Source organism: Chiloscyllium plagiosum, chromosome 9 (assembly GCF_004010195.1).
Source record: "Chiloscyllium plagiosum isolate BGI_BamShark_2017 chromosome 9, ASM401019v2, whole genome shotgun sequence".
NCBI classification, from domain to species: domain Eukaryota; kingdom Metazoa; phylum Chordata; class Chondrichthyes; order Orectolobiformes; family Hemiscylliidae; genus Chiloscyllium; species Chiloscyllium plagiosum.
In genome coordinates, this window is record NC_057718.1 from 73241632 (window position 1) to 73268339 (window position 26708).

The 26708-nt window shown below is 42.2% G+C and overlaps 1 protein-coding gene across 1 annotated transcript in view; it reads left to right on the forward strand.

Moving 5' to 3' along the window:
• The first annotated feature begins 10329 nt into the window (after positions 1 to 10329).
• LOC122553238 (glycoprotein hormones alpha chain-like) overlaps positions 10330 to 26708 on the forward strand; it is a 30264-nt gene continuing 13885 nt past the window's right edge. Inside the window, exons 1-2 of the mRNA XM_043696823.1 lie at positions 10330 to 10429; positions 20370 to 20554. Of these exons, the coding sequence (XP_043552758.1) occupies positions 10330 to 10429; positions 20370 to 20554 (285 nt within the window). The remainder of the gene's footprint in view (positions 10430 to 20369; positions 20555 to 26708) is intronic.

Consider the following 26708-nt stretch of genomic DNA (forward strand, 5'->3'; position numbering starts at 1 on the left):
TTTTATGGTTTATTGGAGTGCCACAAGGATCGGTGCTGGGACCTCTACTTTTTGTCATTTACAGAAATGATTTGGATGCGAGCATAAGAGGTACAGTTAGTAAATTTGCAGCTGACACCAAAATTAGAGGTGTTGTGGACAGCGAAGAGGGTTACCTCAGATTATAACAGAATCTTGACCAGTTGGGCCAATGGGCTGAGAAGTGGCAGATGGAGTTTAATTCAGATAAATGTGAGTTGCTGCATTTTGGGAAAGCAAATTTTAGCAGGACTTATACACTTAATGGTAAGGTCCTAGGGAGTGTTGCTGAACAAAGAGACCTTGGAGTGCAGGTTCATAGCTTCTTGAAAGTGGAGTCACAGGTAGATAGAATAGTAAAGAAGGCGTTTGGTATGCTTTCCTTTATTGGCCAGAGTATTGAGTACAGGAGTTGGGAGGTCATGTTGCGACTGTACAGGACATTGGTTATGTCACTGTTGGAATATTGCGTGCAATTCTGTTCTCCTTCCTATCGGAAAGATGGTGTGTAACTTGAAAGGGTTCAGAAAGGATTTACAAGGATGTTGCCTGGGTTGGAGGATTTGAGCTATAGGGAGAGGCTGAAGAGGCTGGGGCTGTTTTCCCTGGAGTATCGGAGGCTGAAGGGTGACCTTATAGAGGTTTACAAAATCATGAGGGGCATGGATAGGGTAAATAGACAAAGTCTTTTCCCTGAGGTCAGGGAGTCCAGAACTAGAGTGCATAGGTTTAGGGTGAGAGGGGAAAAATATAAAAGAGACCTAAGGGGCAACTTTTTCACACAGGTTGGTGGTATGTGTATGGAATGAACTGCCAGAGGAAGTGGTGGAGGCTGGTACAATTGCAACATTTAAGAAGCATTTGGATGGGTATATGAATAGGAAGGGTTTGGAGGGATATGGGCCGGGTGCTGGCAGGTGGGACTAGATTGGGTTAGGATATCTGGTCGGCATGGACGGATTGGACTGAAGGGTCTGTTTCCATGCTATACATCTCTATGACTCTATTTCTTTAGTATTATAGAATCCCGAAAGTGTGGAAGCAGCTCATTCAGCTCATTGAGTCATGCTGACCCTCTGAAGAGTATCCCACCCAGACCCAGCCCCCTTCCCTTTCCATATAACCCAACATTCCCCATGGCTAAAACACCTAGCCTGAACATCCCTGATCATGATGTCCAATTTAGCAAGGCTAATCCACTTAACCTGCACATCTTTGGAATGTGGGAGGAAACTGGAGCACCCGGAGGAAACCTAAACAACACAGTGAGAATGTGCAAACTTGACATAGATGCTTGCCCAAGGATGAAATCAAACCCAGGTTCCTGATGTTGTGAGGCAGCAGTACTAACCACTGAGCCACCCCAGATCTTGTCCTTGGTAAGTTGATTTAATTTTAAAATATCACATTGTTAATACCACTTCTACCTCAGTCAAAAGTGTGTAGGTCCAAACCCCTCAACAAATTTCAACAGAAGTCCACATGACAAACATCCACTGCACTACCCTCATTCAGGTATTTGAGGTAGTGACAAGGAAGATCACATTTATAAAGCATGACTATTTCTGAAAGTCATTCTATCCTTAACTAGTTCATGCCTCTCTAAAGGACAGTATCTGATTTCAGGATTGATTTCAACAACTTGCCCACCAAAGAAAGTTGAACTGGCCTATAATTTTTTGGCATTTCATTTTTAAACAATTGAACCACATCAGTATTTCTCCAGTCCTTTAACACCTCACCTGTATCTAACAAGAATTGAAAAATAATCCTCAGAGTATCTGCTATTTTCTCAAAGCTACTTCAACGCAAAGAGCATTAAAGGTAAGGTAGATGCGCTTAGAGTCTGGATCAATACAAGAGACTATGATGTTGTGGCCATCACAGGGGCTTGGTTGAGAGAGGGACATGACTGGCTGCTCAACGTTCCAGAGTTTTGTTGTTTTAGTTGAGGTAAAGAGAAAGAGATGGAGGAGTTATATTACTAATCAGGGAGAATATTACATCTGAACTCAGAGAGGACGTACTGGAGAACTCATTCACTCAGGCAACATGGGTAGCGCTCAAAAACTAGATGGGTGCGATCACTTGAAAAAGATCATACTATAGGCTCTCTAACAGCCATCGAGACATTGAGGAGCAAGCATGTAGGCAGATGATGGGAAGATGCAATAAAGAGAGTTGTCTTAGCTGGTGACTTTAATTTCCCCAATATTGACTGGGCCTCCTTTAGAGCAAAAGGCTTGGACAGGACAAAATTTATTAAGTGCATCCAAGAGGATTTCTTGAAACAGTATGTGGACAGTCCAACTAGAGGAGGGGCCATCTTGTACTGCCTAATGTGCCTGGCCATGTGACTGACCTTTCAGTGTTGGACTGGGGTATACAAAGTTAAAAACACCAGGTTGTAGTCCAACAGGTTTATTTGGAACCACTAGCTTACACAATGCTGCTCCTTCATCAGGTGGTTGTGGAGCATAAGATCATAAAACACAAAATTTACAGCAGAAGTTTATGATGTGATGTACTGAAATTATATATTGAAAATGACTTGGATTATTTGTTAAATCTCTCATCTTTTAGAATGACCTGTTGGTTTCAATTCTTTTGTAAATCCCAGAATTTCTTTGAAGTTACATTCTCAAGTGAACTTTAACAATAGGTGCCATGTCAGCTCAGATAATGCATTGAAGGTGTATGGTTAAAGGATTCTGGATCAGTGGTGCTGGAAGAGCACAGCAATTCAGGCAGCATCCAACAAGCTGCGAAATCGACGTTTCGGGCAAAAGCCCTTCATCAGGAAGGGCTTTTACCTCGGTGTATGGTTAAAGTCTGTCTGTCTGTGTCTCAATGTTCAGACTGATTCTATTTCTAAAAAAGGGATTTACAGAATCTTACACGGACTCATGCAGGTTTTGAGCAAAATAAAATGTAATTCTGCAAGTGCAAATTCACACCACAAACTTATATGTGTATGCGTGCATGTGGATGTGTGTGTGTGTGTGTGGAGAGGGTGTGATTGTCTGTGAGAGCGTATGTGTATGTGCGTGAGTGTAAAGGGGTATAAGTCTATGAGAGGGTGTGGGTGTGTGGGTGTGTATATGTGAGTATATGAGAAAGGGTCTGTGTGAGTGCATGTGTCTGCAGGAGTGAGAGTGTGTGTGTGTACACACTTGCATGCATGTGTGTGAGAGTCTGTGGCTGAGGCCATCCCCATGGGCACCGAACTTGGCTATCAGCCACTTTGCATTTCTCCCTGTCCCAAAGTTCACTTTGGAGGATAGTCACCCAAAGGTCCGATGCCGAATGTTCTGGACTGCTGAAGTGTTCTCCAACTAGGAGGGAACACACCTGGCTGGTGATTGATGTACGGTGTCCATTCATCCATTGTTATAAGGTCTGCTCGGTCTCGCTAATGTACCATTCCTCAGGGCATCCTTGGCTGCAGCTTATGAGATAGACAATGTTGGCCGGGTCACATGAGTACATGCCGCGTACATTGTGGGTGGTGTCCCCACTTGTAATGGTGGTATTCATGTCAACACTCTGACATGTCTTGCAGAGACATCAGCCATGACAGGGTTGTATGGTGTTGACCTGAAAGCCGGGCAGTTTGCTACAAGCAATGATCTGTTTGAGGTTTGGTAGTTGTTTAAAGGTGAGAAGTGGAGGCATGGGAAAGGACCTGGCATTGTGCGCATACTCATCGAAAATGTGTTGCAGGCTGTGAAGAACATGACGTAGCATTTCAGCTCCTGGGAAGTACTGGACAACGAAAGGTACCTTGTCAGTTGCAGCTCGTGTCTGTCTCCTGAGGAGGTCATTACAGTTTCTCGCTGTGGCACGTCGGGACTGGCGGTCGATGAGTTGAGATCATGCCCTGTTCTTATGAGGGCGTTCTTGAGTACTTCCAAGTGCTCATCACGTTCCTTCTCATCTGAACAGATCCTTGTATACGTAGGGCTTATCCGTAGGGAATGGCTCTTTTAATATGTTTGGGATGGAAGCTGAAGAAGTGTATCTTCGTGAGGTTATCCGTGGATTCACGGTAGAGTGATGTGCTTGAGGTGCCCATCTTGATGGAGTGCATGTGTCCAAGAATGAGACAGATACCAAAGAGTGAGTTTGATGGTGGGATGAAACTCATTGATACCACTGTGTAGTTGTTTCAGTGACTCCTCGCCATGGGTGCAGAGGAAGAAAATGTCGTCAATATACCTGGTGTACAGGTCCTGCATAGAGAAGAAGCCTTGTTCGAACCTGTGCATGAAAATGTTGGCAGACTGGGGTGCAAATTTGGTCCCCATGGCTGTTCTGTGTATCTGGATGATGAACTGGTTATCAAAGGTGAAGACGTTGTGGTCGAGGAAAAAATGGATGAGTTGTAGGACGGTGCTTAGAGATTGGCAATTGTTGGTGTTGAGTACTGAGGCTGTCATCATGGGGGATGCTGGTGTAGAGTGTGAAACATCCATTGTGAAGAGGAATGTTCCCAGTTCGACTGGCTAGTGGGTGTTGAGTTTCTATAAGAAATCTGTAGTGTCACAACAGAAGCTGGGGGATCTCCTGCACCATGGGTTTCAAGATGCCTTCGACATAGCCAGAGAGATTCTCACACAGGTTCCCATTGTCTGCTACAATGGGACGTCCTGGTGTGTTGGCTTTGTGTATCTTCGGAAGGCAGTAGAAGTCGCCTACGCAAGAGATGAGGGCGCGTAGGGAACTCTGAAGGACTGGATCCAAGTCCTGATCAATGTTTTTAGTTTTTAGATTAAACAAACAATCCATGTCTTTTTCAATGTATCATTTCAATTGCATCGCACTGTAAACGTTTGCTATAAATTCTGTGCCTCATGATCCGATATACTCCACAACCACCTGATGAAGGAGCAGTGCTCTGAAACTCATGCTTCCAAATAAACCTGTTGGACTATAACCTGGTTTTGTATGACCTTTCAGTGAGGAAGCATTTTTGAAAGTGATCACAACTCCTTAGGTTTTAAGATAGCTATGAATAAGGATAAGTCAGGACTTTGTGTCAAGGTACTAAATTGGGGGAGGGCAAATTACATCAGTATTAGGCAGGAGCTAACTGAGAGGAGCTGTTAACAGGCAAGTCCACATTTGACATGTTGGTATTGTTTAAAGGCTTGGTGATGAGAGTTCAGAACCGGTATGTTCCAGTAAGGCGAAGGGCAAGGTGAGGGACCCTTGGATAATACATTTAGTCAAAAGGAAATAAGAGGCATATGTAAAGTTTCAGAAACTAAAATTGAACAGGACCTATGAGGAATATAAAGAAAGCAGGAAAGAACACAAGCAGGGAATTAAGAGAGCAAGATGGAGCCATGAAATTACCTTGGCAAGTAGATCATTGCTTGTAGCAAACTGCCTGGCTTTCAGGACAACACCACACAACCCTGTCATGGCTGATGTCTCTGCAAGATATGTATTAAAACAAGACAATAATTAGGGAGAAGGCAGGACCACTCAAGGGCAAAGGAGGGAAATGATGCTTGGACACAGAGGATGAGGGTGAAATCTTAAACAAGTAGCTTGCATTGGTATTCACCCAGGAGAAGGATATAGAGTATTGTGCAATTTTTGTGGAGCATGCTAATTTGTTAAGGCATTTTGAGATCAAGAAAAAAGTGGTGTCTCTTGAAGCGTATTAAGGTGGATAAGTCTCGAGGGCCTGATGATATCTACCCCAGGTTATTGAGAGAGGCAAGAGAGGAAATTGCTGGGGCCTTGACCAAAATCTTTGTATTCTCATTAGCCCCTGGAGAGATCCAGGAAGATTGGCGAGTAGCCAATCTTATTCCTCTGTTCAAAAAGGGTCATAGGGATAATACCAGACACTATAGACCTGAGAGCCTCACTCAGTGGTTGGGAAGCTACTGGAGAGAATTGTTAGGGATAGGATTTACGTGCAATTGGAAAACATGGCTTTATGCAGAGCAGATCATGTCTTATGTACTTGATTGAATTTTTCAAGGTGGTAACGAAGGTGATGGACAAGAGTAGAACAGTGGATATTGTCTACATGGACTTTAGTAAGGCTTTCGACAAGGTCTGTTATGGTAGGCTCATCCAGAAGATTAAGATGCATGGGATCCACGGTGACCTGGCCGCATGGATTAAGAATTGGCTTGCCCATAGAAGGTGGAGGGCAGAGGTGGAAGATTGATTTTCAAGCTGGAGGTCCATAGCTAGTAGTGTTCTACAGTGATCGATACTGGGCCCTCTGCTGTTTCTGATGTATATAAATGACTTCGATGAAAATTTGGATGGATGGGTTCATAATTTGGAGATGATACAATGATCGATGGAGTTGGGGCTAGTATAAAAGGTTGTCAAAGGACACAGTGGGATATACTTTTAGCTGCAGATATGGTCGGAGAAATTGCAGATGGAGTTTAATCCATGTGCGTGTGAAATGCTGCACATATGGAGATCAAATGTTAAGAAAAACTATACAGTTAATGGCAGAATCCTGAACAATGTACAGAAGGATCTTGTAGTTCAAGTCCATAGCTCTCTGAAAGTGGTTACACAAGTAGGTAGAGTGGTGAAGAAGGCATAAGACATGCTTGCCTTTATTGGTCAGGGAATTGAGTACAAGAGTCAGGATGTCATGTTGCAGCTTTACAAAACTTTTGCTAGGCCCCACTTAGAGTTTTGCATTTAATTCTGGTCACCACATTACAGGAAGGATGTGGAGGCTTTGGAGATGGTGCAGAAGAGGTTTCTCAGGATGTTGCCTGAATTAGAGTGTATGAACTACAAGGAGAGGCTAGAAAAATTCAGGTTGTTTTCTCTGGAGTGCCAGAGGCTGAGGGGAGACTTGATAGACATCTTTAAAATGATGAGGTGTATAGATAGGGTTGACGGTACAACTCTTTTCCCCAGAGCTGAAATGTCTAAAACAAGGGGGCATGCATTTAAGGAGGAAAGTTCAAAGGAGACATGAGGGGCAAATTGTTTTACTGTGGTCTGAGTGTGGAACGGACTACCACTGGTGGTGGTGGATGCAGATATGATACGGGCATTTAAGAGATCTTTAGATAAGCACATGAATATGCAAGGAATGGAGAAGTATGGACCAAGGGTAGGCAGAGAGATTAGTCTAATTTAGCACCATGTTCGGCACAACATCGAGGATCGAAGGGCCCTATGCTGTACTATGCTGTACTATAGTCTACGTTCTAATCCTAGGGAAACAATCCATCCTGTCCTGCGGACATCTATTTTCAAGGAATTCCAACTCCTAACACTTCCTTTCTCATGTTTTGTCCAACATTTCACACTGCCTGTCTTGGTTTAAATATCCACAACATCCGATTCCTGATTACGAGGACAAAAAAAAATTTAAATATTTTTCCCATATCCTCTGGATCTTCAAGATGTTCCCTTCTTCATCTGACAGGTCCCACATTTTCCCTTAGCTATGTTTTTGCTCTTGGTAAATTGCTAAAACATTGTTGGGTTTTCTTTCATTTTGCTTGCTAATATTTTAGCATTTCCTTTCATTTTGTTTTTTCTTGATTCTTATACTTTCTTTACTGCAGTATTGAGTTTTGAGAGTATTATAAGCTCTCTTACTGTTTAATTTTTCCCTGTATTTTTCTAGACAGCCATGGAAGTCCATATTTGTCAGTGCCATTCTTATTTTTCAAGGATTTTGTCTGCTTTGTGTCCCAAGGATCTCACTTTTGTGCCTTCCACTGGTATACCATTGATGTATCCTTTAGCAGTCCTGTCCAGTCCACTTCAGTCAGTTCAGCTTTATAAAGAAAAAAATGACATTCCCTAATTAAAAGCTTTTAATCCTGATTGTTGTCCTTTTCCATAAGACTAACCAAATTGAGGTCCCTATCCCTGATATGGTCATCTGCTATTAATTTACCCACTTGCCCATCCACATTTTCTAAAACTAAATGCAGAATTGTGTCTCCTCTCATTAGGCTCGTAAGATAGTTTAAACATCTTTTTCCTGGACACAGTACATGAATAGTTCACACTCAATGTCACTTATATTGTTTGAGAAACCCAAATGATAGTGGGATACTTGTAAGCTATTTATTAATGTCCTCTCAATCCAAAAGGCTCAAATTTATCTACATTCATATTCTGCTATCTCCCTCACTATTTGGTGGTGATGGGGTATCTGAAATATATGTGTAGTAGTGTAAATGATCCTTTTTTATTCTTAAACTCAACCCATGAAACCTCATTTAATTAACCCATAAAGTATATCATCCTTTCGCGATTGTAAATAAGACCATAAGACCATAAGACATAGGAGTGGAAGTAAGGCCATACGGCCCATCGAGTCCACTCCGCCATTCAATCATGGCTGATGGGCATTTCAACTCTACTTACCCGCATTCTCCCTGTAGCCCTTAATTCCTTGTGACATCAAGAATTTATCAATCTCTGCCTTGAAGACATTTAGCGTCCCGGCCTCCACTGCACTCCGCGGCAATGAATTCCACAGGCCCACCACTCTCTAGCTGAAGAAATGTCTCCGCATTTCTGTTCTGAATTTACCCCCTCTAATTCTAAGGCTGTGTCCACGGGTCCTAGTCTTCTCGTCTAACGGAAACAATTTCTTAGCGTCCACCCTTTCCAAGCCATGTATTATCTTGTAAGTTTCTATTAGATCTCCCCTTAATTTTCTAAACTCCAATGAATACAATCATTGGATGATCCATACTGCTAATCTTGTCTTTGTCACCCACTCTATCCTGTCTGAAAACCTAAATAAGGTGTTAATGAGTTACTAACTTTGCCTCTCCCTTAGCCAGGTTTCCATTATAGCAGTGGTATCATGCTGCCATTTATTTCTGTGCCCTCAGTTCATCAGCTTAGTTTGTAATACTGCTTGCATTGAAGTATAAAGAGCTCAATCTGGTTAATTTATTTTGCTGGACACTTTTTAATAATTTGTCTTTCCAAGTTGCAGATATATCACTAACAAATATTCTACCACCTGTTTCCTGATCAGCTAAGCCTCCATTTTGGTTCCCATACCCCTGCCATGGTAGTTTGAAACTTTACCTACCAAATTAGCGAAAGCCCCCACAAAGCTATTTATCCCATTTCTGCCCAAGTGCAATCTGTCAAGCTTGTACATGTGCTACCTTCCCTAGAAAGTCCCAAAGCCTCAAGAATCTAAACCCATTCCTGGTACACCGTTTCTTCAGCCATGCATTCACTGATCTTATTCCTGCTCTTGCTAGTACTGGAGTAATCCTGAGGTTACTACATTTGAAGTCCTGCATTTTAATTTATCTCCCAACTTCCTACCTTCAGCTTTCAGATCCTTATCCCTTTTCTTACCATGTTGTTGGTACCTTTGTGTACCACACCCACTGGCTGCTCAACCTCCTGCTACAGAATGTCCTGCAGCCTCTCGGTGATATCCTTGGTGCTGGCACTAGGGAGGCAACATATCATCCTGATTTCACATCTGCAACCACAGAAGAACCTATCTGTATACCTTACTACTGAATCCCCTACCATTATTGCCACTCATTTTCCATCCCTTCCTGCAGCAGAGCCACCTATGGTGCCATCACCCATGGCTAATGTGACTTTCCTCTGAGAGGCCGTCCCTCCCTATGTATTGAAGCCACTACCTGTTTGAGAAGGAGGAGGTTGGGTGGATGACCACAGAGATTCCTACACTTTCTTCCTCAACACGTGACTTTGTCTGATGGTCACACATTCCCTTTCTGCCTTTGCAGTCCTCACTAGTAGTGTGGCTACCTCACTAAGCATGCTGCCTATGACATTCTCAGCATCACAGATATTGCACAATGTCTCTATCCATAGCTCCAGCTTCAAAAAGCTGTTATCCATTAGCTGTAGTTGGACTCACTTCTTGCACACATGATTGTCATGGACACTGGATGCATCCCTTATTTCTTACATCACAAGAGGAACACAGTAGAGGTCTGTGGTCTCCTATTATCTCAATCTCTCCAGATTGAGAATTTCTCCCTTTGGAGGTAGAGATACAAAAGTGTCCAGAGGGGCAATCTTTTCACACAGAGGTTGGTGAGTGTCTGGTACAGGCTCTCCTTTCTTTGAGTTGAGAACTTGAAGTCTGAATCTTTTGGTTTGCTGTTGCTAAACTAAAGCAAATTATGTGTTCAGGGTTATAGCAGTGGGATCCTGCTGGTCAAGGGGAAGGAAGGGTTGTGGCAAAGGCAATGGTCTCAGTATATGTTAAATTGATTTGAAATGTAACAATAGTAGTAACCATGCTTAATGGTTGATGTTTTTTCTTAGCCTGTGTGCAGGATGGCTCGTTACATGAAGTGTGGAGGACTGGCTTTGGTTGTTCTATTCGTGGTAGAGCAGGGTGTGCGATCTTTCCCTGAAGTGGAGGCTGCAATACCAGGTGAATATTGCGCTGGCATGATTAGCATGTGATTGAGATTAACTCACTCTTGAAGAAATGATATGATGCAGTTTGGGTTATTTTAGATTTAGCTTAGATAGACTTGCTGTAAATAACAAAGAACAAAGAACCTTACAGGACAGGAACAGGCCCTTCGGCCCTCCAAGCCTGAGCCGATCCAGATCCTCTATCTTAACCTGCCGCCTATTTTCTGAGGATCTGTATCGCTTTGCTCCCTGCCCATTCATGTATCTGTTTGGATACATCTTTAATGACGCTATCATTCCCGCCCCTACTACCTCTGCTAGCAACACATTCCAGGCACCCACTGCCCTCTGCATGAAGAACGTTCCATGTATATCTCCCCTAAACTTCTCCCCTCTCACTTTGAACTCATGATCCCTTGTAATTGAGTCCTCCGTTCTGGGAAAAATCTTCTTGCTATCCACCCTGTCTACACCTCTCTTGATTTTGTAGGCCTCAATCAGGTCCCCCCTCAATTTCCTATTTCCAATGAAAATAATCCTAATCTACTCAACCTCTCCTCATAGCTAGCACCCTCCAGGCAACATCCTGGTGAACCTCCTCTGCACTGTCTCCAAAACATCCACATTGTATTGGTAATGTGGCGAACAGAACTGTACACAGTATTCCAAATGTGGCCGAACCAAAGTCTTATACAACTCTAACTTGAACTGCCAACTCTTGTACTCAATACCCTGTCCATTGAAGGAAAGCATGCTGTATACCTTCTTGACCACTCGACTGACCTGCATTGCCACCTACAGGGAACAATGGACCTGAACACCTGGATATCTCTGTACATCAATTTTCCCCAGGACTTTTCAATTTACTGTATAGTTCACTCTGGAATTACATCTTTCAAAATGCATCACCTTTTATTTGTCCGGATTGAACTCCATCTGCCATTTCTCTGCCCAACTCTCCAATCTATCTATATTTTTCTGTATTCTCTGACTGTTCCCTTCACTACCTGCTACTCCAGCAACCATAGTGTCATCTGCAAACTTGCTAATGAGGCAACCTACACCTTCCTTCAGATCATTTATGTATATCACAAACAACAGTGGTCCCAGCACTAATCCTTGTGGTACACCACTAGTCACAGGTCTCCATTTTAAGAAGCTCCCTTCCACTACTGCTCTCTGTTTCCTGTTGCCCAACCAGTTCTCTATCCAACTAGCTAGAACAACCAGGACCCTATGCGACTTACCTTTCTTTATCAGCCTACCATGAGGAACCTTATCAAATACCTACTAAAGTCCATGTATATGACATCTACATCCCTTCCCTCATCAAGCAACTTTGTCACCTCTTCAAATAATTCTATTAGTTTTATACACCATGGCCTTCCCTGCACAAAACCATGCTGTCTATCACTGATAAACCCATTTTTTTCCAAATAGGTATATATCCTATCTCTTAGTATCTTCTCCAGTCTTCTTCTACCACTGATATCAGGCTCACGAGTGTGTAATTACCTGGATTATCCCTGCTACCTTCTTAAAAAGAGGATAACTTTAGCAATTCTCCATCCCTCTGGGAATTCTGCCAATTTTAAGGATGCTGCAAAGATATCGGGTAAAGCGCCAGCTATTTCTTCTCTCGGTTCCCTCAGCAACCTGGGATAGATCCATCCGGACCTGGGGACATGTCCACCTTAATGCCCTTAGAAGACACACTTCCTCCCTCCTTATGCCGCCTTGACCTAACATCTATCCCTAACCTCAATATCTGCCATGTCTACTCTCTACAAAGTACTCATTAAGAATCTCACCCATTTTCTCTGACTCCATGCATATCTTTCCTCCTTTGTCCTTGAGGGGGGCCAACTCTTTCCCTAGTTACCCTCTTGCTCTTCATATATGAATAAAAGGCTTTGGGGTTTTCCTTAACCCTACCTTTGAGAAATATGATCATAATATGATAGAAGTCCGCATGCAGTTTGAATAAGATATAATTATTCTAAAACAAAGGTTTTAGCTGTGGAAAAAAAATTGTGGAGATGAAGGGGCAGGTTGACTGTGGTGGATTGGAAAAAAAGATTTGAAAGAATTGCCAGTAAATAGGGAATGGTTAAGAAATATTACACAGTTTACAACAAATAAAGATTCACGTAAGGCACACACAACCAAAGGGTAAAACAACTTGTAATTAACAAAATAAGCTAAAGAATGCATTACATCAAAGTAAGTATCTTGTCGAGATTTCAAACCCAGCAAAACTTGGGTAAAAAAACTGTAAGAAAGGAAAAAGAATACAAGCTTGCAAGGAACATAAAAATAGATTCTGAAGGCTTCTTTATATCTGTGAAAAGGAAAAGCTTAGTTAGAACAAATGTAGGCATGTTACAAGTGGGAGCAGAGAACTTAAATTCTGGATCAGTGGTGCTGGAAGAGCACAGCAATTCAGGCAGCATCCGATGAGCAGCAAAATCGACGTTTCGGGCAAAAGCCCTTCATCAGGAATAAAAAGCTTTTTATTCCTGATGAAGGGCTTTTGCCCGAAAAGTCGATTTTGCTGCTCGTCGAATGCTGCCTGAATTGCTGTGGTCTTCCAGCACCACTGATCCAGAATCTGGTTTCCAGCATCTGCAGTCATTGTTTTTACCCCGCAGAGAACTTAAAGTAGAGATAAGGAAATCGCAAAGAAGTTAACAGTTACTCAGTGTTTGACTTTATAGAGAAGACATACTGAATGTTTCCCAGAAATACTAGGCAACCAATGGACTTGTGAAATTGAGGAACTACAAGACATTAGTATTAGTTGAGAATTATTACTTAAAGCCAACTGGATTGCAAGTTGGCCTATCCCTGAACCATAGAGATTTCTACGTATGAGCATTAAAGGAGATGGCAAAACAGATAATGGATGCAATGGTGAATATCTTTCAAAATTGTGGAGATCCTGGAAAAGTGTCTGGGGCTTAGAAAGTGAAAAATATAGCTCTCCTTTTCAAGAAAAGAGGATGAAGGAGAATGGAAACCACAGACTTGTCAGTTTGATATCAGTTATAAAGAAAATGTGAGAATGTGTTACAAGGAAGGATAAAATAACTAGATATTTAGAAAATAATCAACAAATTGAACATGTATTTAGGAAGAGGAAGTCTTACTGACAAACCTATTAGGGTTTTTGGGATATACTTGTAGCATTGATGCAAGAAAATCATGGATGCAGTGTATTTGGATTTTCAGAAGGCTTTTTGAGGTCCACTCTGGTGGCTAGCAAATAAAGTTAGAGAACATGGAATTGGGGGAAATATACTCATATGAATTGAGAATTGTTTAACAGGCAGAAAGCAGAGAATGGAGTAATTGGACCATTTCAGGATGCCAGGCAGTTACTAGTGAGATACTGCAAGGATTGGTGCCACATCCACAGCTTTGCACAATGTATACAGATGATTTGGATGTTAGAGTACTTTTTCTGGGCCAAGTAGTTTTGTTTCTAATTTTGAATTGTGTCAAATCTTTTAGAATGTTTTTCACCATAAGGACAAATGGGTTTTCTTGACCTATCTTATCAAACCTGCCTGATTAATTACCACTATGCCCCTTGCTTCATTAATTACGGCTATGCTCTCATGTCCAATCTCTACCTCCTTTTGCCATGTACCTTTCATGGAACATCTTGCCAATCTGAGGATATACATTGAAAGATTACAATGTGAGTGTGCCAACTTTGAAAGTATTGACTATGCAGTGTTGCTCCTCATCAATAGCATGATCGCATAGCAGGTATGAAGCCACACTGTCTAAAATATATAGTTTGCATGGCTAACATTCCCGCACATATACAACCCCATTCTCTCACCTTAGCCACTGTTTAACCACCATGCTACACATTTTACCTGCCTACATCCCGATTGAAAAACGTCTCTAAATCATTGGGATCCTGATGCCCACTGTAGATCTGAATCTTGTAATTGTCCGGTAGAGGAACATCACATATGGGCAAGCAACTGGAGAAATACAAATGTAAGCTTTCTTTTATAGAAAATAAACAAATTCAGCAGAGGTAAACTTTGGCCCCACAACACCATCTAGATTTCTGCACCATGATCAAACATTATTTTATAGTTAGCGACTGTGTGCTACACCAAGTTGTCTTACCTTGAAACCAGATGTCAATGAGAGACTGCCAGGCTTGTAGAACCAGTGATAGTTGAGCTCTGTCATGGACAATGTCAGCTTCTTCATCCCCAGTGTCACCATCTCCTTCAGAAGAACATTAGTCACTTTTCCCAATTCCTCTGCATCTAGTATATCACCTTATCACCTGCTCCAGTTCTGCAGGGCAAAACATATCAGGACAATACAATACACTTTATCTGGTCTATACTTGAAGGCAGCAAAACTGGATCTTCAAGAGACCTATACACTGTTCCATCAAGTCTCTACTGAGGCATTGACAGCATTAAACCTGTGTTCTGCATCAATATAGAATGGTGAGCACAGGAACAGGTCCTTTGGCCCATCATGTCTGTGCCGACTATGATGCCATTCTAAACTAATCACATCTCCCTATTCGTTTAGTCCCTGTCTTTTCATGTGTTTATCTAAATGCCTTTTAAACTTTGCTAACGCATCTGATTCTACCACCGCCCTGCTAGCATGTTTCAGGTATCTATCACTCTCTATGCAAAAAACCTCTCCTTACACAACTTTGTGAAATGTTTTTCCTTTCATCTTAAATCTATGCCCCGAGTATTTGACACTTACACCCTGGGAAAAAGAATCCAACTATCCACCCTCTCCATATCTCTCATAATTTTACATACTTTTATCAGATTGCCCTCAGCCTCCAATGCTGCAGCAAAAACAATCCAAGTTTGTCCAACTCTTCCTCATTGCTAATACACTCCAATCCAGGCTACATCCTGGTAAACCATTTTTACACCCTCCATAAAGCCTTCATTTCCTTCCTATAGTATGGTGACTAGAACTGTACACAATACTCCAAATGTAACTTAGCTAAAATCTTATACAGGTGCAACATGAATTGCCAACTTTTATGCTCAATTCCCCTACAACTGAAGGCAAGCATGCCAACCAGCTTCTTTAACAGGTTATCTATATCTGTTGCCTCTTTGTTGAACTTCGCGATTTCTTTATATATCTATTTTCCTAAGGATCCTGTCTATGTTCCTCTTCCATTTGACCTCCCAATGATTCAACTCACACTTTTCTGAATAAAACTCTATCTACCATTTCTCCCCTGATCTTTCAAACTGATTTATAACCTCCTTCACTGCCCACAACTTCACCAATTTTTGTAATTTGAGAACTTTCTAATCAGACCACCTACATTTTCATCCAAAGCATTTACATTTATCACTAATAATAGAAGCCCCAGCATTAATGCTTGCAGAATATCGCTGGTTACAGATCGCCAGTCAGAAAAACACCCTTCAACAATTACCCTCCATCTTCTACGATCAAGCCAATCTTGTACCAAATTGCTATTCACCATTGATTCCATGAGACTTAATCTTCTGGATCAGCCTACCATGAGGGATCTTGTCAAATACTATGGTAAAGTCCATACAGACAGCATCCACTGCCCGATCATCAACAATCATTTCGTCACTTCCGCAAAAATCTTAATTTGGAGACGCTGGTGTTGGATTGGGGTGTATAAAGTTAAAACTCACGTAACACCAGGTTATAGTCCAACAGATTTATTTGGAAGTACTAGTTTTTGGAGCACTGCTCCTTTATCAGGTGATTGTGGATTATAAGATCATAAGACAGAACTTATAGCAAATGTTTACAGTGTGATGCAACTGAAATGATATTTTAAAAAGACCTGGATTGTTTGTTATGTTTCTCATCTTTTAGAATGGCCATGTTGGTTTCAGTTCTTTCATATGTAAATCCCAGAACATTTTTTAAAGTTGCATTCTCATTTGAGATTAGATTAGATTCCCTACAGTGTGGAAATAGGCCCTTTGGCCCAACAAGTCCACACAGACCCTCTGAGGAGTAACCCACCCAGACCCATTTCCCTCTGACTAATGCACCTAACACTATGGGCAATTTAGCATGACCAATTCACCTGATTTGTACATCTTTGTGACTGTGGGAGGAAACCGGAGCACCCGGAGGAAACCCGGAACCCTGGTGCTCTGAGGCAGCCATGCTAACCACTGAGCCACTGTGCTGCCCTGATGAAAGACCTGAAACCAACAAGGTCATTCTAAAAGATGAGAGCCTTAACAAGCAATCCAGATCTTTTTAAATATATCATTTCAGTTGCATCACATTGTAAACTTTTGCTATAAATTCTGTATCTTATGATTTTATACTCCACAACCACCTGATGAAGGAGCAACACTCTGAAAGCTAGTGCTTCCAAATAAACCTGTTGGACTATAACCTGGTATTGTGTGATTTTTAACTTCAAAAATTTTAATCACCTTTGTGAGACAAAACCTACCCCACATAAAGCCTTGCTAACTATCTCTAATAATTTGATTCTTCTCAAAATGCGAGTAAATCCTATACCTAAGAATCATCTCAGATAATTTCCCTACAATCAACATGCCTCCAGTGAAAGATCCCATCACTGTTAGTGAAAAAGACTTAAATTGAACACAGGAGGAGCAAAAGAGTTTCTTTGGTCTCAGAATAGTTATTGATATTGTACCTTCCGGATGAGGAATCCTGGGTGTGGATAAGAGGACATTTGTCTGTCTTTATGTGCAGCAACTTGTTGAAGATGTCCTGCTGGCTGAGTGACTATCACATGTCATTGAAAAGGGTGTGCCTGCAGTGCAGCACCATCATCTGCCTGGTCCCTCATTAATGTATCACCCCAGGCAAGGCTATGGATCAAGTGCTAGAAAGTGGAATTAGAATAGTTAAGTTGATATTTTTGACTGACCAAGATGTGATGGGCTGAAGGATCTTTTTCTGTGCTGTAGATCTCTGAGTTTATGAGTCTAGATGCCAAGCCTCAGAATGCGTTCAGCATAGTAATTGTGGCACTTGCAAGGATGTTATGTTGTCTTTGTGCCGTTATTGCTGATAATTTCAATAGTGTTGAGAGAACCGAATTCAATTTGCGAGCATCTGTGACATGTAGCAAATCAACTCTGAGCAGCTGCTATCCTTAAGCTCCTTCACTGTACGTGTCTAGCAAATGGGTAATGAAATGATTGCTAATCCCATGCAGCCAAACTTTGCACATGTATTCACCCCATTCACCTTGATTTTTCCACCACTCACTATCCTTATCACCACTTCTACATGCTTCTCTGCTTTTTTTCAATTCACTTGTGAGTTGTGGGCATCATTGGCTGTTCCAATATTTATTGCCCATTCCTTGTTGCCCATAGTTGGTGAGCTGCCGTTTTGAGCAGCTGCAGACCGTATACTGTAGGCAGACCCATAATGCTGTTAGGGAGTGAATCCCAGAATTTTAAACCAACAACAGTGAAGGAACAGAGATAAATTTCTCAGTCAGAATGGTGAGTGGCTTGGAAGGGATCTTGTCTGTGATAGTGTTCCTGTGTATCATGTATGTGGCCTTGTCCTTCTAAATAGAATTGGTCATGGGCTTGAAAAATGTTGTCTAAGAAGTGTTAGTGAATTTCTGCAGGGCATCTTACAAATCGGACATTCTGCTACTTCTGAGCATTGCTGGTGGAGGCAGTGGATATTTGTGGATGTGGTGCCAATTAAGCTGCTGGTGTTGTTGGAGATGCACTTATCCAGACAAGAGGGAGTATTCCATCACCTGGCTTGTACCTTATAGACAGGATTTGGTTAGTCAGGATGTGAGTTACTCGCTGTGGTATTCCTAGCCCTACGTATATATGACTAGTCCAGATCAGTTTCTTGCTAATAGTAACCTCTAGGATGTTGATAGTGGGAGATTCAGGGATGGTAATGCCATTGAATGTCAAGGGGTGGTGGTGAGATTGTCTTTTGTTGGAGACAGTCATTACATGGCATTTGTGTGACACTAATGTCACTTGCCACTTTTCAGTCCTGTGTCTGCATGGGTTTCCTCCTACAGTACTCCGACAGTCCAAAGATGTGAAGGTTAAGTGAATTGGCTATGCCAAATTTCCCATTGTGTCCAGGGATGTGATGGCTAGGTGTATTAGTCATGGGAAATTCAGGGGGTTAAGGTAGGGGGAGGATCTGAGTGGGATGCTCTTTGGAAGGTTGGTGTGGACTCGATAGATCAAATAGCTTGTTTCCACACTGTAGGGACTCTGTGACTTAAGTATTTGGATATGGACTGCTTCAGTATCTGAGGAGATGCGAACAGTGCTGAAAATTGTTCAATCAACAGTGGACTTCTCCACCTCTGACTTTATGATGGAGGGAAGATCATTGATGATCCAGTTGAAGATGGTTGGGCCTCAGACATTACCCTGATAAACTGTAGAGATGTCCTGAAGCTGAGATGACTGACAGCCAACAACCACTCTCATCATCCTATGTGCCAGATACAATTCCCTCATCACTTCTGTCATTGATGTCCCCTCTTCCCCTATAGCTCCCCTTTTGAACCCTTCAGAAAGTTTGATGGAAAGACACATATGACTGTATTCATCCCAGACTTCTGACTGGCCTTGATGAACACACCCTAGATGCAGTTGACAACACCATTGACTCCTGTGTTTAGAGGTCCCCTACTGAAAACATTTGATTCCCCAGACTACTTCTGCTGACACTGCAGGATTGATTGCTGAACATCCCCTGTACTGTACCTGGACTGATCCCCGATCATGAGTGTCTCAAGTGGGCCACTGAATTTGTTGGAGTCCCTGGACAGTGCATAGACTGTGACCATGACTGATGGCACCAGGACTCCCTGACTGGCAGCACATCACCCATTCACTCTACTGAGGACTAGCCTCTGACATGATCATTTGTGTGTAATGTGATTGCATCTCAGGCAGTTGACAGACTGTGTTAGATTGGCATCTTGGCATGCCCCTCAGAACAATACCATACTGACAAGCAGCCTGTCTAAGTGCCTGCACTGAAGAGCACTTAAAAATGGTAGTAGCAAAAGACTTTTCTCCACAGCTATCTGATGAAGGAGCAACGCTCTGAAAATTAGTGCTTCCAAATAAACCTACTGGACCATAACCTAGTACTGTGTGATTTTTAACTTTGTCCACCCCAGTTCAACACCGGCACCTCCACATCATGCCGGAATAGAGGCAATCTTTCCAAATAACCAGCTTTGGTGCTGTGGGACTTCATTCCATTTAGAATAAAAACAGAAAGACCAACAAGATCTCACCACTCACATCCTGTCACCTGCTGGCACACTACCCATGCCCAATGCTTCTTCCAACCTCCTATGGCCCTTCATTACTTCATAACTGGATATGCCTCCTCAAACACCCCCATGTCATTCATGTCACCATTGCAAATTATGCCCTCAAATAACCTGATTGGTCTATCCTGCAGCCTTATGACAGGCTATTCCTATGGTGATAGTTTGATATGTATATTAAGTTTAAGCAAAATCATATAATTTTCCACTGTGTTTAAAAAAATACTTCTTTCAATACAAGGCAATAAAAATATCAATCAGATGGCAGAGATCAAATAGCCAAAGCTTTCAATCAAACAGGGACTTGGTTCTTTCAATAAATAGTGGATGTCAGTGTTCTCAGCGAGGTTGACAAGCAGAAGGCTAAGAGAACACAGCAAGCCAGGCAACATCAGGAGGTGGAGAAGTCGACTTCTTCACTTCCTGATGCTGCCTAGCTTGCGGTGTTATCCCAGCCTCCTGCTTGTCTATTTTGGATTTCAGCATCTGCAGCATTCTCAGCGAAGCATACATAATAAGAAAACAAATTACCAGTGCCTTTCTATGTAGTTTGTTGTAAATGCAGTATTTGGAAGAATTATTCAGTTTGTTCTTCATCTTTTTCTCTGTGAAGGATGTCCAGACTGTAGACTGAAGGAGAACACACGTTTCTCAAGAGCAGGGGCACCCATCTTCCAGTGTAAAGGCTGTTGTTTCTCCCGTGCTTATCCAACGCCAATGCGGTCCAAGAAAACAATGCTGGTTCCAAAGAATATCACTTCAGAAGCAACATGCTGTGTAGCTAAATTATTTTCCAGGGTAAGACATCTGGATGAAGTCAAAAATTTTATTGCAAGAACAGACAATAAAATGTAATACATATAAGATATGGCAGTCTCGGAAATGGTTGAAGAGCTCCTCTTGTGAGCTTTTAGATGTTGAATTCTAATGCCTTTCATTAAGTAGGACACAAGTGTGGAAAGGATGCAATCATTACTGTGGTGTGCTTTTGCTGTTAATGCAGCTGCTGTTATTCTTTGTTATTTCTGCCCATTGTATCCCATCCATTTTAAACTTTATTACAAAGGAAATATAATCTCATGTTTGCACAGATCTTTTCACACTTTCCACCACCTCTCCTCCCTTGTCCCTGAGATAAATAGCTAGTCTGCAACTGCCTTCTGTCTCTCTCTGTGTAATGTAATTTCCCTACCCATGTCTGAGCAATAAAGGTAAATAAGGAGGTGGCAAACTGGTGAATCGGAGAGGGATCTGGAAGAAATGTAAACTTTAATGCAAACCCAAATGTAAATGAAATGCAAGAAGAGCATTGGAAAGAATAAGGTAACAGAAGACATTGAATTTTTTTTCTTTTCTCTGTGGATGTTGCTGGCAAGGCCATTTGGTTCCTATGCTGAAAATGTGTTGCTGGAAAAGCGCAGCAGGTCAGGCAGCATCCAGGGAACAGGAGAATCGATGTTTCGGGCATAAGCCCTTCTTCAGGAAGGGCTTATGCCCGAAACGTCGATTCTCCTGTTCCCTGGATGCTGCCTGACCTGCTGCGTTTTTCCAGCAACACATTTTCAGCTCTGATCTCCAGCATCTGCAGACCTCACTTTCTCCTCCATTTGGTTCCTATGCCTAATTGCTCTTGAAAGAGTGGCTTGCTCAGTAATTTCAGAGGACTGTTAAAAGTCAATCACATTGCAATGGATCTACAGTTACATGCTGGCCAGACCAGGTAAGGATAGCAGATTTCCTTCCCTAAAGACATTGCAGGATAGTATCACAAAAATCCTAGAATCCTTACAATGTGGAAGCAGACCATTTGTCCCATCAAGTCCACACTAAGCCTTTGAAGAGCATCCTGCCCAAACCAACCCTGTAACCCTGCATTTCCCATGGTTAATTAATCTCCAAACTCCATACAGACAGTTACCCAAGTCTGAAGTTGAACCCAAGTCCGTGGCACTATGAGGCAACAGTGCTAACTACAGAGCCACCATAGCACCCTAATAATTATTTTGCTTTATCGTTAGCAGTCAGAAAAATAGATGCAGCATTGAAGCTGAAATAAGTAGAAAGGTAATTGAATTTAAAATAGAAAGGATGTACTAAATAAAGAAATAAAACTCAAAGAGGATTTAGTTCCAGATGGATTGCATTCATATATTATAAAAGAATCTAGGGAAGAGATAGAAAAAGCAATGTTCATATTTAATGATTCATTAGAAGAACATCTTTTGTAGATGACTGGCAAATAGCTGTCATAATTTCTATATTTAAAAAGGGAGGCCAAACATGTTCAGGAAATTAAACATTTAGAAATGAGCAATGTAATAACAAATAACTAGCTTGGATGTCAAAAGGGAAGTCTCACTTGATTAGTTGAACTAAATCCTCTAAAGAAGTCACAGAGACAGTAGACAATGGCAATGTGGGACATGCAATTTAACTGTATTTTAAAAATAACTTTAGTAAGCAGTCCCATAATAGACTAATGAATAACATGGAGTCAGAGAACCTAGTGCTGAACGGGTTACTAGTGGTCTTCATCACAGAAAGCAAAATATGGGAGCTATTGAGCTGTACAGCATGGAAACAGACCCTTTGTCCAAGTTGCCATATCGACCAGATATCCTAAATTAATCAAGTCCCCTTTGCCAGCATGTGGCCCATATTCCTTTAACCCTTTTCTGTTTATATACCTATCTAGGTGCCTTTGAAATGTTGTAATTGTACCAGCCTCCACCACTTCCTCTGGCAACTCATTCTGTGCACACACCACCCACTCTGTGGAAGTGTTGCCCCTTTGGTCCCTTTTAAATCTTTCCCCTCTCACCTTAAACCTCAGCCCTCTAATTTTGATTTTCCCCAACTCGGAGAAAAGACCTTGGCTATTCACCCTATTCATGCCCCTCATGATTTTATACACCTCTGTAAAGTTACCTCTCAGCTTCCGACACTCCAGGGAGAATAACCTTAACGTATTCACCCTCTTATTATGGCTCAAATCCTCCCAATCCTGGCAACATCCTTGTAAATCTTTTCTGGACCCTTTAAAGTTTCAAAACATCCTTCCTATAGCAGAAAGACCCGAAGTGAAAGCAGTATTCCAAAAGTAACCTAACCAATGTCCTGTATAGCCACAACATGACCTCCCAGTTCTAACACAGTGCATTGACCAATAAAGGCAAGCATACCAAGTGCTTTCTTCACTCTTCTGTCTTCCTGCAACTTTACTTTGAAGGAAATATGAATCTGCACTCCAAGGTCTCTTTGTTCAGCAGCACTCCCTAGGACCTTGGCTTTTAGTGTCTCAGTCCTGCCCTGATTTATTTTTCCAAGATGCAGCACCTCACATTTATCTAAATTAAACTCCATCTGTCACCCCTCAGTCCATTGGCCCATCTGATCAAGGTCCCATTGTGCTCTAAGGTAGCCTTCATCGCTGGCCACTACACCTCCAATTTTGGTGTCATCTGCAAACTTACTAACCAAACTTCCTATGTTCATGTCCAAATCACTTATATAAATTATGAAAAACAGTGGAACCAGCACCGATCTTTATGGCACACTGCTCATCACAGGCCTTGGGTTTGAAAAGCAATCCTCCAACACCAACCTCTGTCTTCTAGCTTCAAGCCAGTTCTGTATCCAAATGACTAGTTATCCCTATATTCCATGAGATTTAACCTTGTTAACCAGTCTACCATGAGGAAACTTGTCAGTTGCCTGACTGAAGTCCATACAGACAACACCCATCGTTTTGCCATATTGACTGTATGATTGAATGAATGCAAAGATTGATTCATTGAATGAATCAGTACTCTTTGAAACTCCTTCAGAAAACTCAAGTTGGTGAGACATGATTTCCCACACAAAGCCATGTTGACAATCCCTAAACAGTCCTTACCTTTCCAAATCATATAAATCCTGTCCGCTCCAACAACTTGCCCACCACAGATACCAGGCTCACCAGTCTATACTTCCTATCTTTCTTAAATAATGGCACCACATTAGCCAACGTCTGGTCTTCTGGCACCTCACCTATGACTATCGATGATATAAATATCGTAGCAAGGGGCCCAACAATCACATCCTTAACTTTCCTCACGGTTCTTGGGCACACCTGACCAGGTCCCAGGGATTTATCCACCTTTATGTATTTTAAGACATCCAGCACCTCTTCCTCTGTAATATGGACATTTTTCAGGATGTTGTTTTTTTCCCCACATTCTATATCTTGCATATGCTTCTTCCATATGTATCTCCACCATCTCCTGCAGTTCCACACATAGGCGGCCTTGCTGATCTTTAAGGGATTCTGGATTAGTGGTGCTGGAAGAGCACAGCAGTTCAGGCAGCATCCAAGGAGCAGTGAAATCGACGTTTCGGGCAAAAGGCTCTGTTTTGTGAGCAATACAGGCAGATCACAGATTTAAGTAGCATAGATAAGTAAATAATAGGTAAACAGCGGCAAAAACAAAAACACTAGCACAAGCGAATGTTAAGTGTTTATGAGACCATTCAGTATTCTGACAATAGTGGGGTAGAAACTGTTTTGAAACCAGCTGGTGCATGTGTTCAGGCTTCTGTACCTTCTCCTCGATGGTAGAGGTTATACAAAAACATTGCCAGGGTGGGATGGATCTTTGAGAATGCTGGTGGCCTTTCCTTTATAGCAGGCCTGGTAGATGGATTCTATAGATGGGAGGTTGGCTTTTGTGATTCTCTTGGCTGTGTTCACCATTCTCTGTAATCATCGCCGATCTTGAATGGTGCAGTTACCATGCCAGGTAGTGATACATCCAGACAGAATGCTCTCGATGGTGCACCTATAAAAGTTAGCAAGAGTCTTCACCGTCATGCCAAATTTAGAATTCTTTTAGATTCTCCTCAACCCTATTTGCCAAATCTATCTCATGTTCCCTTTTAGTCTGCGTCATTTTCCTCTTAAGTATACTTTTACTGCCTTTATGCCCTTACTGGTGATTCCCTCCATTCCAGCTGTCTGCACCTTCTTGTGTCTTCTTTTTCTTGACCTTAACTTCCTGAGTCATCCAGCATTCCCTACAACTACCAGTCTTACCCTTCACCCTAACAGGAACATACTGTCTCTGGACCCTAGTTATCTCATTTTTGAAGGCTTCCCATTTTCCAGCCATCCCTTGACCAGCAAATATTGCCCCCAATCAATTATCGAAATTTCCTGCCTAATACTCTCAAAATTGACCTTCCTCCAATTTAGAATTGTAAATTCTAAATCTAGTCTATCCTTTTCCATCACTATTTTAAAAACTAATAGAAGTATGAACACTTGCCCCAAAGTGCTCCGCTTTGACATCTCGGTTACCTGCCCTACCTTATTTTCCAAGAGTAGGTCAAGTTGTACTCCTGCTCTAGTAGGTACATCCACATACTGAATCAGAAAATTTTCTTGTATTCACTTAACAAATTGCTCTCCATCCAAACTCTTGACACTATGGCAGTCTCAGTCTATGTTTAGGGAGTTAAAACTCCCTACCATTACCACCTCATGATTCTTACAGATTACTGAGATCTCTTTACATTTTTTTTCTCAATTTTTCACTGACAATTTGGGGGTGTGTGGAGGTGATTATCATTTTCTTATTTCTCAGTTCCATGCAAATAACTTCACCCTGGATGTACCCTCAGGAATATCCTCCCTAAGTACAACTGTAATATTATCCCTAAAATAAACTCCCCTTCCTCTCTTGTCCTTATTGTGCTTCCCATAGCATCTGTGTCCTGGAACATTAAACTGCCAGTCCTGTCTATCCCTGAGCCATGTCTCTGTAATTGCTATGATATCCCAGTCCCATGTTCCCAACCATGCCCTTAGGACGCCTGCCTTACCTGATAGGCCTGTTGCATTGAAAGAAATGCAGTTTAATTTATCAGTCCTACCTCATTCTCTGTTTTGTTCCTGTTGCCTTAACTGTTTGACTTGCCCCTGTTCCCAACTGCGCCAGTCTCAGACCCTTTCTCACTATCTCCCAGGGTCCCATCCCCCACCAGTTAAAATCATCCCGAGCAGCTCTAGCAATTCTCTCCAGTAGACAAACAGGAGGTTGGAAGAACACAGCATCAGGAGGTGGAGAAGATGACGTTTCGAGTGTAAACCCTTCTTCAGGAGTGGGAGCAGCTGTAAGGTGAGCAGCAGATAAAGGGGGTTGGGAGTGCAGGATGGTACAAACTGGGTTGGTTGATGAAAGGAATGAGTCTGGCTGATGGCAAGAAGGAAGGGCTGATGAGAGGAATGGGAGGGAGCGGGGAGGGACTGGGAAGGGAGTTGGGTGATGGGAAGGATGATTATTTGAAAGTGGAGAACTCAATGTTGAATCCTCCAGGCTGTAGGCTGCCCAGGTGGAATTTGAAGTGTTAGAACATAGAACATAGAACATAGAACATAGAAGAATACAGCGCAGTACAGGCCCTTCGGCCCTCGATGTTGCGCCGATCCAAGCCCACCTAACCTACACTAGCCCACTATCCTCCATATGCCTATCCAATGCCCGCTTAAATGCCCATAATGAGGGAGAGTCCACCACTGCTACTGGCAGGGCATTCCATGAACTCACGACTCACTGAGTAAAGAACCTACCCCTAACATCTGTCCTATACCTACCCCCCTTTAATTTAAAGCTATGAGACTGAGGAAGTCATGGATACCACGTTTACCAAGCTGGTCACATCACCAGGAAGGGCTAAACAGACAGAGAGGAATACGGTGACCACCAGGAAGATGAGTAAGCGTTAGCAGGCAGTGCAGGAGACCCTGTGGCCATCCCCCTCATACACAGGTACACTGATTTGGATATGTTTTGGGAGGGGTGGGGGCTGGGAATGGCCTCTCAGTGGAAAGCAGCAGCAGCAGCAGCAGCCAATGTAATGACACCATGACCGGCTCTGTTGTACAGCAGGGAGGGTCGATGTGTAGGTGAGCTGT